This window comes from Rhea americana, unplaced genomic scaffold, assembly GCF_003343005.1.
Source record: "Rhea americana isolate MKP2758 unplaced genomic scaffold, rheAme1 scaffold_58, whole genome shotgun sequence".
Lineage (NCBI taxonomy): Eukaryota > Metazoa > Chordata > Aves > Rheiformes > Rheidae > Rhea > Rhea americana.
The window spans coordinates 5,097,815-5,111,635 of NW_028186734.1; the positions used below are offsets into that span (position 1 = coordinate 5,097,815).

Genomic DNA, 13,821 nt, shown 5'->3' on the forward strand with positions numbered 1-13,821 from the left:
CGAGGCCGCCCCGGTCTCGGGGTGGGCAAGCGGCCGCCCCTGGTAAGCCGACACTGTGAGCTAAAGGAGGAAAAAACGGCTGTGCTTGAAGAGGCGAGATAAAACGGCGCTGAGGCCGAGCACGCCCTCGTTTTAGGGGGAGAACCAGGTTTCCCGGGACGTGCACAACGCGGCCGAAGGATACAGCAGAGCGAGCAGCTCATCTCTGCGCGGAGGATCGAGGAGGGAATCCCATCAGGAGGCCCCAAGACGAGCAGCAGGGCTCAGAACCTGCAACAGCAGTGAAGCAGCCCAACAGGYGAAGAAAAAGGCCTGGAAACAGCAGGACAGGCATGCAAGAAGGCTTTAGGCAGCTGCAGTTATCCTCCCTGAAGCTAGGTTGGGAACAGCTACCTCCCGTGTTCTCACCATGCTCTGGCCTGCCAAACACTTAAAACATGTAAGCCTTAATTTCATTGATCTGAGGAAAAATAAATGCAAAAGATTTTTTTTAGAGTTATTTAGATTAGTGTTTTTACACTGAACTTTGATTGCTTCAGCAGAGTCATGTTTTACTATTCAGCATATTTAGAAGGAATATTAAAGCATTTCCTTGGGATTGCATCATTCACTAAAGCAGAACCCAGTATATTGCTTTGGCAAAGCCAGCAGAACTACAGCCTAGAAATCACACCAGGTAGTAAAGAGCAGTACTCTGTCTTATAAAAGGCAACAAAACAAATGCTTTGGGTTTAAGAACAGTAATGCTCAGGGAATGTAACCTTTTTCAGAGATTCAAGTCTTAAGGAGACACCTCAGGGGCAATTCCCTTCCCTTAGGAATTTATGAAAAGCCTCCATTATACTCTGAAATGGCAACATTTAAGTTTATAAATACCAAAACACACAACACTATAATCACATTTTTCCTCTCTGTCACGAGGGACTGTTTTTACTAGCTATGGCAGAAATTCAATTTTATACCTCAGCCTGTCCCTCGGCGGCCAAATCTATGTGCTTCCAGATTGAAATAAGGGCTCTAACACCTGCTGATACTGTCCAAGTTCAAGTAAGGTGAAATTACAATTTCACCATACGTTTTGCCAYGCTCCGCTCTAGAAAGATATTTTAGTTTTGCTTGAAGCAAGATGCCAACACAATTAAGGAATACTAACTAACACTACACCCACTGTTGTAACAATTTCCCCCTCATCCACAAATGGAACTGGCAACCTTCATATTAGATTTCCTTAGAAAAAAAMCCAGTGTAAGAAAAGCAATGCTTGTTCCACTCTGCTGGAGCTTGACTCAAGCAAGTCTAGAAGACTTGTGACTGGAGAGAAAAAGCTTTGGAAAGGAAGGAAAAAACTAAAGCAAGCCTAGACRACAGGGCTCATTGTTAGTAACTGGAGGAGACCTAGCAGGCACCAACACAACCTCATTTTGAAATTTAGCTTGCTGATGACAACAAGAAACAAACTGAAGAGTTACTATTATCACAGTCCAGGAAGATGCATTTATTCCGTGGTACTAATGTATATTTCTAGAGGAAGAAGGGAAAAAAAGAAAATTTCCTACTCTGAAACTAATGAGCATACAATACGTTCCCAAACTGAAGCATTTGTACTATATTCAACACCACACAAGATATTTATCACCAGAAAAGCCGGAAATCCAACAGATATCATTCATCCACCCACTAACCACATGGTCTGAAAACCAAATTCAGAAGCAATACTGTTCAGCACCTCACAGTCAGTCCAAAAAGGAGAATAATTTTCCCCAATACAGTAACCTTCARATTAGTAAAGCAACCATTTTATTGAACTCAAGCATTCAGTTTGAGCATTTTAAACAGTCATTTATAAGCAAGATCTGGGTTTATTCTGAATGTTCAATACTAAGATATCCTTTTGTAAAAGATCTTTTTAGCTACTCCCTCTTTTGAGGCACAAGTTTTTGCTAGACACTGAGCATGTAAAAAGACAGCTTGCTAACAATACATAGCTGTATAGGATCTATTTGTTTATGGCAGTTAAGCAGGGAGCTAGTAAAATACCTGAAGTTATTCAGACTTTTTAGAATCCCACACAAAATACATACCCCTTCCTGCTTTGTGAATAGGTTGAGGCAGTCAGCCAGCGCCTCACAAGTTTCCTGGGATACTTCAGAGACCACATCAACTTTTTGCAGGAGGGGAGAAGACATTCCTGAAAGCGTCAAGACATTCGTAGCTTTAGGAAGCACACTGTAAAACACAGGATACTTTCCCTCTAAATAAGGCAAACATAACATTCATATTCTACATGAGGGCTGAAGCACAAAGTTCTGTGTGAGAACAAGCAAATGTAGCACTGAGGGAAAGTTAAGTTCTTTCTCTTGCATCCTTTCCCAAGTATTGGCATAAAAGGCACATGAATAGATCAAGTCTCTCTTTCAACATGGCTTGGAAAGCAGAGGAGGTAAGCTATGGCAGCAACACATTGAAAGACTGACTAGCAGCAGTCTCTCCTTTTAATCTTCTTCTAGATTTAAAAGCCTCAGAGTTACCAGGAGCCAAAATCCAAATACAAGCATACTACACTAGTTTAATATGAACTAGTGGGGGAAGCACATTTTTTTTTGCCTTCTGCTATTGTATTCTACCGCAGAGAAAATGCTTACCACAGTGGAGTTAGAAAATTAGCTTAGAAAAAAAATAGCCTGGGAGCAAAAAGGACACTTGTTATTAAAAGGGGAAGGAGTCCTTATTTTCACGGAGTCATCTCCAGGATAAGCAATACAGCTTCCATAGCAATGTCACCTCACATCCTGACCTGTATGACTGTTTATGAACGAGGCTGTGTGCCTAGAACAAGAAACACACTATCATAAATGTTAAATAGCTACCAGCTGATGGGGCTAAGCTGAACTTTGAAGTTTCTGTGATGTGCAGCAATTCCTTAGAAGTTAGAGCTGGAAATTCCAATAATTGTACTTACATTTGCACAAGTATAAAAGTAAGTAGAGTTCAGGTTGTTGCRTCACACATCCAGTCATAAAACAGAGTGATGAGCCGTGAGCTTCCACATATTAAAGGTGTGGAAGAGACTGCCTGTGGCAAGCCTGTCACACAAGCCATTCTCAAGTAGCATACTAGCTGCAATAAAAGTAAGTTTCTAGAAGCCCCAGCCTTCAGCTTGACACTTCTTAGTAATATAGATACAGTYTAGTGCTATGTGCTTCAGGCTGATGTTGCAGCAATTGAAATTAAGAGTTCCAGCAACGATAGTTTTAAAATAGTCATGCATTTACTTTGCTATCATAGTGCTTGCGCAAACCTCAAAATATAGTGTGTGTCCAAATACTTCTTGTTGCCTTTGATATCAAAGCTCGCTACTGAGTCCCTATTTACAGCAGCTATCAAAATAGCTAGCACCTCTAGAAGGAGAGCAGCACACTGAACGCTGGAGCCATTTTTATTAAATATCATGCATAAATCTCAAGGATTCCTGGATTTTGAATAGCATTTTGGAAGACAGGAAAAAAAATTCTAAATATCTTCTAGCCCCAACACGGCCATTCTGATTAATCTAAAGTTCTCAGAAGCTCCACATGGAAAACCTTTTATTTCTGAAACTTGCATTCCTCTGAAGGAAACTAGAGGACTTGAATACTTTAGAGAGGCTACACCAACCCAATGTACTGACTAGAGAACTGGGGGAGCTACAGCAGAGTTTTCTGTTGAGACTCTCAGGGACTAAATATGAAGCTGGAAACAGTCTGCTGACACATCAAATTAGAAACGTTCACTGGAAGGAAGGCAGTCTCATCCAATAGCAGTAAGTTCCTGGCAGTTTCTTTGCAAAAGACGGTATCTGGTTTTGCTTTGCTATGGATTTTGGTTATTTGGATTCCAGATTTTTTTTAGAAAAGGCAAAAAAAGAGTGTAGGTGTCCTCATTGGTTCTTTAGGTTAGCACTATGGAGTCTGATAAACTGTCCCTGTACCTACTGAAGGGGCTTTATCCACCTCAATACTAAATTTCAAGCTGTTCTTTGTCAAGAATTCAGTTTTAATGTATTATTAATTACAAACATTTCCCAATACAAGATTCACATGTGTTAGGAAACCTTACTTCTCCTCATGAAGTCAAAAAGTTCAGTTTACTCAATTAGTGCAAGTTAGTTAATATCACACTGTAACTGACCCTACTAGCATATGCAGAAAATATGTATTTTAGACTCCATCTGGGAGGGTACAGGGGTAGAAGCAGGGGAGGTCAAACCTTTTTCCTCCCAAAACTTCTAGTCTGTTACAAGCTAGAGATTTGTACAGATAAGCAACTTGTACCCCAGTTTGAGCTTCATAAAGTTTAGCCATGGTAAGTAACTAGGACTCAGGTTACAAAGGAGCAACAGTTAAACATGCATACAGAACTACCTTATTCTCCTTTATGTATTTAATATGTAGGCAGGTTTAGGACATTAAGTGAGGCAAGACTTCTAATCTCTAGCAGCTTGATGTTTATGTTATTTTTAGGCTGTTATGCTGCAAAAACCCCAGACAGGTCAATTTAAGAGTTATTTAAAATGAAGCCTGAAATCTGGCCAAAAAAAACAAAAAACAAAAAACAAAAAAACAAAACAAAACAAAAAAAAAAAAAACTCAGGGCAGATGACAGTGGAATATAACCCATCACACCTTACCTCCAGTTAGATAGTTTTATAGTTCCATTTCACACCCTGCTTATCATGTGTGAGCTTTCATTATGTTTCTACTCACTGTAACACAAGTTATGAGTGGGAAGCCACAGTGAGGCAGCTGCTAGCTCTCTGTACCTTGCAGAACACATTTATACTCTGCAAAAAGCCACCAATTACATATTTTCAAAGGCCTGGATGAAACTAAAGCCCTACATCATATTCCTATGATACTATCTACTCAGGAGCTACATTTAAGAGAAATTTCATTACATTTACAGCCCCATTAAATTTTTCGGTCAAAGTACTCACTAGTTGTTTCTCTGAATCTGAAATCTTAGTTCTTATAATTATTTAATTTGAATCTGTTTCAGTAAGGAAAACAGACCTATATCTGCAACTTCCTAAAAATTTAATTTCAGTGAAGTTAAGGCATGTGCTCCTTAAAAAGGAGAGTGAGTTGCCTGGTCACAGATAGCATTTTATAAAACTAAACAGCTTTACCTTTTGTTGCATCTAAAGATTTAACCATTGCAAGGAAGTCCGAAATCTCTTTGTTGAGTCTTTGTTGGCAAGCTTGTGCTTTCTGGAAGAGAGAAAAAGGCACTTCAGAAATAGTTAAGTATATATATTCTTATATATGGATAGATAGATATACACACATATCTACACACACACACGAATTTCTCTTAAGTATACTCAAGTTTTTAAATCTGGAGAGCATTAAACATTAACAAAGAATCCCAATGAAAGAGACTGCTACATTAAAACTGAAAGAGTTACTTTAAGCACCTTCAAAGACATGCAAAGCAAACAGAAGAATTATGTGTATTATATAACTGACCAGCTTTTGTTTAAATTAGCATTGCAAACCAAACCCAAAAGCTATGTTGAACATTTTACTTTTCCATTTTTCTCTCTCTTTTTTTAGTTAAARTTTGAAAATCCAAGAAAAGCTATCGCTTGCAACAACTGTACTTTTAGAGACCAGTACAGAGCCTTCAAGCACTAGGGATTTCACAACACGAGTTTTTAAAGATTTAATAAAGTAAGCTTAGCAGACCAAGGGCARTGTTATTCACCCACCATTGACCTTATAAGATGCTGCTTCTCCAGTAAAAACAAAATTAATGCAGTAGTATTTTAATTTATGAGTAAACACTAATGCCAGCTATTGACACAATAAATAGTTTATTCACTATGTTATGGTCAGCCACCTCAAAAAGGTGAGCAGRACATTTTTCTATATAGAGAATTATGTTTGGAAGCACTTATATTAGTTTGTCTTTCCTGATCCATTGTTGGGCAGGATATTGCCAAAAACCATGAAGCGCAGAAGTGAACTTTGTTATTGAGCAAACTTCACAAGCCAGGCTCTGGACCTGTTTCATTAGCTGGATGTAGAGCCGAGGAAGTACATCTTGTTGAACACATATCCCCCTTTTCAGGTGCATTATGACTGGCTTGTTCATTGTATGACATGACTTGAACATACAGAATTCTTTTGCAACACTGTAGTCTTTCCTTTTGCAGGGAATGACAGCAACAAACAAAAGTTTCAATGCCTGCAGAGTAGTGTATATGAGTGATAAGACTCCAGAGCCTATCACTTCTTCTAAAAGGCCCGTTGATGTGTGGATACCACCACAGAACTATTAGGTCTATTTTCATCAGCAGTTAAGAAGACAAAAGCRTTAGAAGAGGAAAAGAATGACATTGACACAGTATAAATCCATATCTGTCCATATCATGGAACTTGAAAGAATAGCCAATTGAAAGACAGGAGTTMATAATGAAGTTCACCACTCAGCACATAACTGATTTCTGCTCACTACAGCACAACAGAAGAACTAGAAGGCACCAAGTCCTCATCAGGCAGCACACTGCAAACAAGAAAAGCTTTTCTCTAAGCTATACACTATGATACAGTGYAAATTCTTGCAGCAAGAAGCACAAGACAAAAATACAAATTGACATAAAAAAAGGCAAAATATTGACCACAGATCCAGTGGTGTTAAAGAGAACACCTAGTTTATCCCTCAGGTTCAAKAAGTCCCAATATGTTGTACTAGAAGAAGGCAGAAAGTCATTCTGTGCTTCCCCTGTTTGTTCTCCTCTTCTAGACATCTCCTGCTGTGCTCTGTTGGTGATTAGCTATCATCTTGGAGGACTTTTAGTCTGAGATGCTATGGCTACTCTAGTATTCTTAACTCAAAGTGTAAGTGGAAATAAGAGATTTGTGGTGCTTGTTTGTAGCCATGGTGGAGGGGAACATGTAGAGAAGGCATTTTGTAAACGCTTAATTTGAACTGACAGCAAATTGATAACACTAACAGTCACACTTTTATTGGCCTTGAAGTTGAGGGGAAAGAGAAGAGGAGCAGAAAGATCTGTATGCTGAAACATCACCCATGCAGTTTTACTAGGGAGTGACACATTTTGGCACTTTCATACGAAGCTCAGATGCAAATGTATGAAGATTAGTGGAACTGCAGCCTCTAACAATAGAAGAGGCTATAACACTAAGGGCTACCAAGCAACAGGAGGGGATTCAGTAAAACAATTCTGTCAGAAGTTAAAAAAAAACAAAAAAACAAAAAAACTAGATTTTTAGTCAAACTCCCAGGCCCGCCTAAAGGCTCTTCCAAATTTGAGGAAAGTCTGATATATATATACATACATACATACATATATATATATATATATATATATTTTAACATTTACAATAATCCAATCTGCCTTCAAACAGTCTGAAGTTATGTAACTCTAAGGCATGAAAGATAATGGTGAATCACCTAGCAGAACTCATAAGATTGTTAAAATATAACAAACAAAATCACACACACCACTAGAAMATCTCTTCCACAAAACTGAAGTTGTTTTCAAAGTTAAGTCATTTGCAGTACTGAGGTACACACTAGTATTTTGGATTATCCCATTTACAGTTTCTCCACACAGCAGCAGACTGTCAAGAAGCCATAAAAAAAAAAAGAAAAAAAAAAGTTTTGAAATTCTCCAACATTGCTTTTTCTAATTTTCAGTTCAGGTTATTTACACCTCCATCCCTTCTAGCCCCTTTCAATCCGAGGCAAAATGGGGACTGAGACTATAATGAACAGAAGAGAGAAGCTGGCATGTGAACTGTGCACCTGATCTACTCCACRAAGCATCACAAATATGTTTCTATAGAAAATACTTTTATTTCAAAGACAATGGACTGAGAAAACAGTCATTAAATGTTATTTCCAAAGTTTATTATGTCAATTCATGCAATTAAGTTTTATAACTCAAKTTTTTTCTTGAAAAGAAACCTATCAAGCCTAGTGCCAATCAATTTGGGAGCCCAGAGCAGGCTTCTGTGGAGTATTACCACAGGGCCCCACKGCATTGAAGACAAATCACATGATGAACAGCAGGACTGCACTGACACAATCTGCTGAATAATCCAGAATCCAGCTGCAGATGATGACTGGCAGAAAATGCTGAAGCAAGTAATTACTGAGTTCTCCTAAGGCCCACACTTCTTGGTAGCCCCTTCTTTASTGGGCTGATGGGAACTGATGGGAATTACCAGGTATCTCCCTTCTTCCATGAGCTATTTCAATTTCTTTCTTTTATACCACAAGATATGGTACAAGTGACTTCATGATTTTTGTGTTGTAATGTCAGAAATTTTGCTTATATATACTTCTCAAACCTTTCCCTTCAAGGTTAAGTATGGTAAAGAGCAAGAACCACAGGTTGGTTACTAGAATAAGTCAAGAGACTCATTCCCCACGGGAAGTCTGTACAGAAGAATTACTGTACAGAGGACTTGATGTGACTTGAGGTGTTAAAGACTGATGCCTAAGCTGTTTCACTGCCTGTTCTACAGAGGTACATACAGCTGAAGGTCACATTTGGTGACCTTGGTCACACCAAGGCTAGAGAATAACAAAATTAAGTACAGGAGGCTCCCTCTGCTGGCCAAGAGTCTCCAACAGTTTTCTATCTTGCAGTAGTGCTGACAGAAGTGAAAAAGCAACTCCAGTAGCTATGATAACCTATCTTTTATACATACAGCAAGCACTGCAAATACAAGCAGCATTTATCTATCTACAGGAAGAAAGAATCATTACTTTTGGCCAAAAGTATRTTTGAGTATTCCAACACATACTAGCACTAATCTGCAATTGCCTAGATGCATGAAGCAAGTATTTAGTACATACTTTCAGAGTTTCTTGAAGGTCTGTAACAGATACTGTATCATCTTCCTCATCATCACTACTGAGCTGCTCCTGTGTGCAGTAGTGAGTGCTATATGCAGAGTGGTCTTCTATTGCTTCCAGCCAACCCTGAACAGAAAAGAGACAGTGTTAAAACGTATTTCCAAAGTCACACGCAAAAGGCAACAGTAGACATGAAAKAAAATGCATTATTCTATTGACTTGAATAAGATAATCGGTAGTAACATGAGACGTCTTAAAATTAGGAGAAAGATTGCTAAAAATTGTGATACATCATATTCAAGGTGAGTTGCACTGCAGTCAGAGTGCTGCTTAGGACTTGCTCAATCAGACTTTAAACACAGATACCACATACCTCTCTAAGCCTATCCTAGGCTACATAGTTAATCAATTTCACTCTTAAAAAAAACACTGTAGGGAATTTATTGCATTTTTTTTTTGCTTTCTGCTTTCTGCTCAGAAGCAAGGTCTTTGTGACAAAGTCTGCCTTATGTATGACAAACCGCGTGCAAAACTAAGCGCTACCGTAATTGAGGAGGTAGATTCTTCTCCTCCTGTTGCCTCCATCTCTACATCATCTCCAGTTCCTACATCTACAGAGGTACACAGTAATAGCTACACTACAAAAGAGCCCTTAAAAAAAAGGTAATTCTCTTGTTTCAGATCCACTATTTTTGAGTATCATTTATTAGCTCATTTTAAAGCTTAGCTAGAAGTAGAACATACCATTAAGAGCTTTTTTGTTTGTGATGACAAATTATAAAAGAAAATGCATCAGAAGGAAGTTGCAATGAGATGCCACATAGTCTATGGCCATGCTAAAGGATTCAATACAAGCGGTTATGTCACACCATCCTGGTGTTCAAGATACTGAATACACTACGTAAGCAGCCATAGTTATCCTAGCAAATTACTTTGTCTTATAGAAGTAATTACATCTTTAAGTCTTTAATAGAAAGTCACTAATACCTCTCTAGTTTGAGGAGGAGTGTTATTTTTAGGGATCTTGAAACGATGAACAGTGTCATCAAAACATCTGACAGAAAAGAAGCAACTGTCTGTAGATTTTACCTGGAATGACGAGGAGAAGTAGCAAAAAATGAGTTTAATGAATCCGAAAAAAAAGGACAAAACTTCTGTTAAAGTTAGCAAAGTAGAGAATTACTGTCAACTCTAAGTTCTTGCTTCRGTTTTGATGCAAAGCAAGTATAATTTACAAGAAGCTTCATTAGGACAGTTTTGCAAAACGTTTTGCCTTGCATTTTTCTACCTCATGGATAAAAATACTAAGGTTAACTAAGTCAAGAAATATTTGCATGGCAACAGTGGATTCAGAAAAAATTTCAACAATAGTGCAAGACAACCAAGATAAAGGAATTATAGGATATAGGAAGGTAAGAATCACTTTCTGTATAGCAATAGTGTATATATACMCTATAGTTTAATAGAGAATTTGTGGTGCCAATACACAGAGGTATGACAAGTTAGCTAAAGAAGAAAGCACTGAAGTGATCCTAAATTCATTCTCCTTGAACACTTCCATCTTCCTCTGCAATATACACCCTTCTTTCCCTCCTATACACTTATGTGATAAGGAGGTCTGAGATGATTATTCTTTTGCCAGAAGTGGACTATCAATTCTGGCTTGGTTTTGCTCTATCTTCCATGCATCCCTTCCAAAAGAGGATCCCACAAGTACGACTAAATTTCATTGTAAAAAGGTTTTTCAACAGTCACTTTCAAAATTTCAGTTCTCTAACTGAGATAAACTTAAGTTACGTATTTACTCACAAGTAGCCAATGAAAATTACAGGAGGAAMTAGAGCTTTGTTACTCTGTATCACACAGTTCAAACAGACATTTTGCACAACTGTAAAGGCGTGCTTTATGGAAGCTTTATGTTTATTTACATCTTCAAGAGATGAAAGAGCTAAACAGTCACTTTATATATTGAATTACTTTGCATGATAAGAATGACAAAATGTTTCTCACAATAGCACAAGCATTTTTTTAAATGAAAGCATGCTTACCAACCTAGCCAAAGATTTCATTGTCTACATACAGAACATCACATACAAAACCTGTAGTTATAGGTCTCATCTTGTTTCCTACCGTGCAGACAGCCTGTGTTAGATGCTTGCATCCCTGACGATGATCATTACTTACTGCATCAGCTCTTCGGAAAAACAAAACAAAAAAAAAAGAGAGAGAGAGAGAGATATTAAGAATCTCTTAAAGAAGGGAATTACTTAACTCATTTATCAGAAATCTAAACACAGAACTTACTGTCTCCGATACCAGGAAAGGACTCCGTGTTCTAGTACTACCCAGTACAGTTTCCAACCAAAAAACCGTGAACTCTGAAAGAGAAGGTTAACAGCTGAACAGTTGCTTTTCACAGTAAGTTTGATAGGTTGAAGACTATTACATAAAACTGGCTGTCTTTAGGACACCTCAGGTGCTACATATTATCACAACAATCTGAGAATACTTTATAATTACAGTATTTTCTTTTCTGGAACTTAAAAAGTAACTAAAAACAAGGTTTTGATCTTGCCATTCAGTAGGAACTAAAGTATTAAAATACTACATTTTTTAATATTAGAGGGGTTGCTGATCACAGCACAATTCCACTTTATACAACAAAATGAGAAACAAAAAAACATGTTAAGAAAGCTAACTACAAACTTTTACCTTTCCCAATCACTAACACATAGGTCTCATTTAGAAAACAGTTTCTTATTTTACAACTGTGTGTGCATATATAGGAAAATTTATACTGAAGAAATCTTCAGAAAGTCTTCAAAGATTCCATAGAGGAACACCAAAATTAGGTGTTCGTGTGCAAGTTCAAGAAAATTTTCTCTTTATTATAAGGAAAAAAAAGGAAATTTGCTTGAAGATCAGAGATAAACCAAGTATTTGACTTGCATCTTCCCTGTAAATTTTTAAAAATCTGACAGAAAGTAACCTGTAGAAAAATGTTAGTCCAATAAGTTATTAAAGATTTAAGACATCTATGCAGGAGATGAAAAAGCATTCTGATCACCGTACAAATACGGCACAAAACTTTACCACAGTGAAACTATAGCACAAAAATTACCCACCTCCCCAACCTTACCACTCTCAATAAGTCGGATGCATTTTAGGGACTGAGGTTTCTAAGATCAGAGCATCCTGAATCTAGTTACTTCTCTACTTTGGCCAGCCCATCTGTAATTTATCCAATATGTTAGAATAAAAGTTAAGTCATCTAGCAAATGTGTAATTGAAAAGCTCCCTCATCTATCAACTGTAAGTTAAGTATGTAAAATAACTTACTGGGAAATACTATAAGCTTTTTTTCAGAAAAGGAAGTAAAACATACCTTCCATAGGAGACCTTCATATCGTCTCAGGGGTTTGTTGATAACCTGCATAGACATTAAAGCTTTTATAGAGATAGCTCCAACTAGGCAGGCATGGAAAGCAGCATTGTAAATGGATACAAAAGTGCCTACCTTTCCAGTTTTACCTCCTAGTATCTGTTTCATTTCTGCACCTTGGGCTAGATCAAGTGGTGTTTGATCTGTTTAGTAACCAAGACAAGGCATGAGAATTTGATGCAAATAAACCTAGAGGTACTTAACTTCTAAAATAATCTTTCTGACACTGTGCATACCCACTAAAGCTGGGTCCCACAAGCAACTGAATTTACAGGAGATGAGAAACAAACTTCTCAGGTGGAAGACAAGAAAAGGTTCTTCAGTGCACTGAAGTGCCCTTCAGTTCTACTGGACACGTAAGTGCCCTTTGTTCTTAGTTACTTAAGATAACTTTTAGCACTTCAGCTATGTAAAAAAAAAAATCAAATATCAAGATAGAGATGTCTTAATAATAAGTACACAGTCTTCATAACATCTATGTAAAGTTTTCCTGGATTTGCTTTCATTATGATCCTTCTCAACAGTTACTTGTCTGTGCCAGGTCTTCAATTTTACCACAGTTTTTTTGTTATCTGTGTCCAATATACAATGTTTAGTATCAAGAAAACAAAAACCAAGCAGTTATCATGGTTAAGAAAAAGGACAGGTGAATTTTCTAGGAATGGTAAGTTGAGTTGAGTTGCAGCAAAATACTTATCACACAAGCTTTTCATTTTCTTAATTATCTCGCAATTTAGYCAGGCTTCCTTTATTAGCAATACAAGATTTGTAAAGCATTGTAAGATTTTCCCTAAATATTAAATGGTAAATTACACAGCTTAGAGAGGCTTTAAATTTCAGCCTTTTCTTAGCACTTTGAAGACTTTGATACTCACCATTTTTGTTTCGTATTTTGGGATCTGCTCCATTTTTCAGAAGTTTTAAGGCACAGTGCTTATGGGCACGGTAAGCTGCACAATGCAATGGTGTATTTCCCATCTGATCTGTACAGTTGATATCAGGAGGTTTTGGCTTGTTTAACTGAAAAAAAAATTTTTTTTTGTTTACTCCCCAGGTGCCATGTTCATTCTTTTGGTTGTTAACTGCTCCTAAACCCAAAGAGCACTTCAGTGTAGGTCTGGCAATGAAGAGGGTGGGTAGTGAACGTTACGAGAAGTGTACGAACTACAACTGAGCAAGACGTTCAGCTACAGTAGGGGACTTCCTATATCCTTCCTACCTTTACTGCACACAGAAATATTTATATTGTTAAGTTACACAGTGCTGGAGAACATTCCCCAGCACTACAGTTCAGACATCTATATTGCTAGATGTCTAACTATTATGGAAACTTTCAAGATTAGAGCAGCTATGAAACTGAGGAAAAAAATGTTGGAGAAAATTGCCCTTTTTCTTGTCAAGAACATTCTTTTTAAATATGGTTGCTATCAAACCCCCTAACCTACCACTACACTTATGCTCAAATATGCGGCTACTTGATATGTACATGCAATATCAGCCATTAAATTTAA

General features: G+C 37.6%; 1 protein-coding gene across 1 annotated transcript in view; it reads right to left on the reverse strand.

Moving 5' to 3' along the window:
• The window catches only part of OSBPL1A (oxysterol binding protein like 1A), a 77,594-nt gene that overhangs the window by 46,632 nt on the left and 17,141 nt on the right, over positions 1–13,821 (reverse strand). Inside the window, exons 7-15 of the mRNA XM_085319271.1 lie at positions 13,186–13,330; positions 12,386–12,453; positions 12,254–12,298; positions 11,173–11,246; positions 10,999–11,062; positions 9,856–9,957; positions 8,869–8,994; positions 5,165–5,246; positions 2,082–2,188 (exon numbers count right to left, since the gene is read on the reverse strand). Of these exons, the coding sequence (XP_085175397.1) occupies positions 2,082–2,188; positions 5,165–5,246; positions 8,869–8,994; positions 9,856–9,957; positions 10,999–11,062; positions 11,173–11,246; positions 12,254–12,298; positions 12,386–12,453; positions 13,186–13,330 (813 nt within the window). The remainder of the gene's footprint in view (positions 1–2,081; positions 2,189–5,164; positions 5,247–8,868; positions 8,995–9,855; positions 9,958–10,998; positions 11,063–11,172; positions 11,247–12,253; positions 12,299–12,385; positions 12,454–13,185; positions 13,331–13,821) is intronic.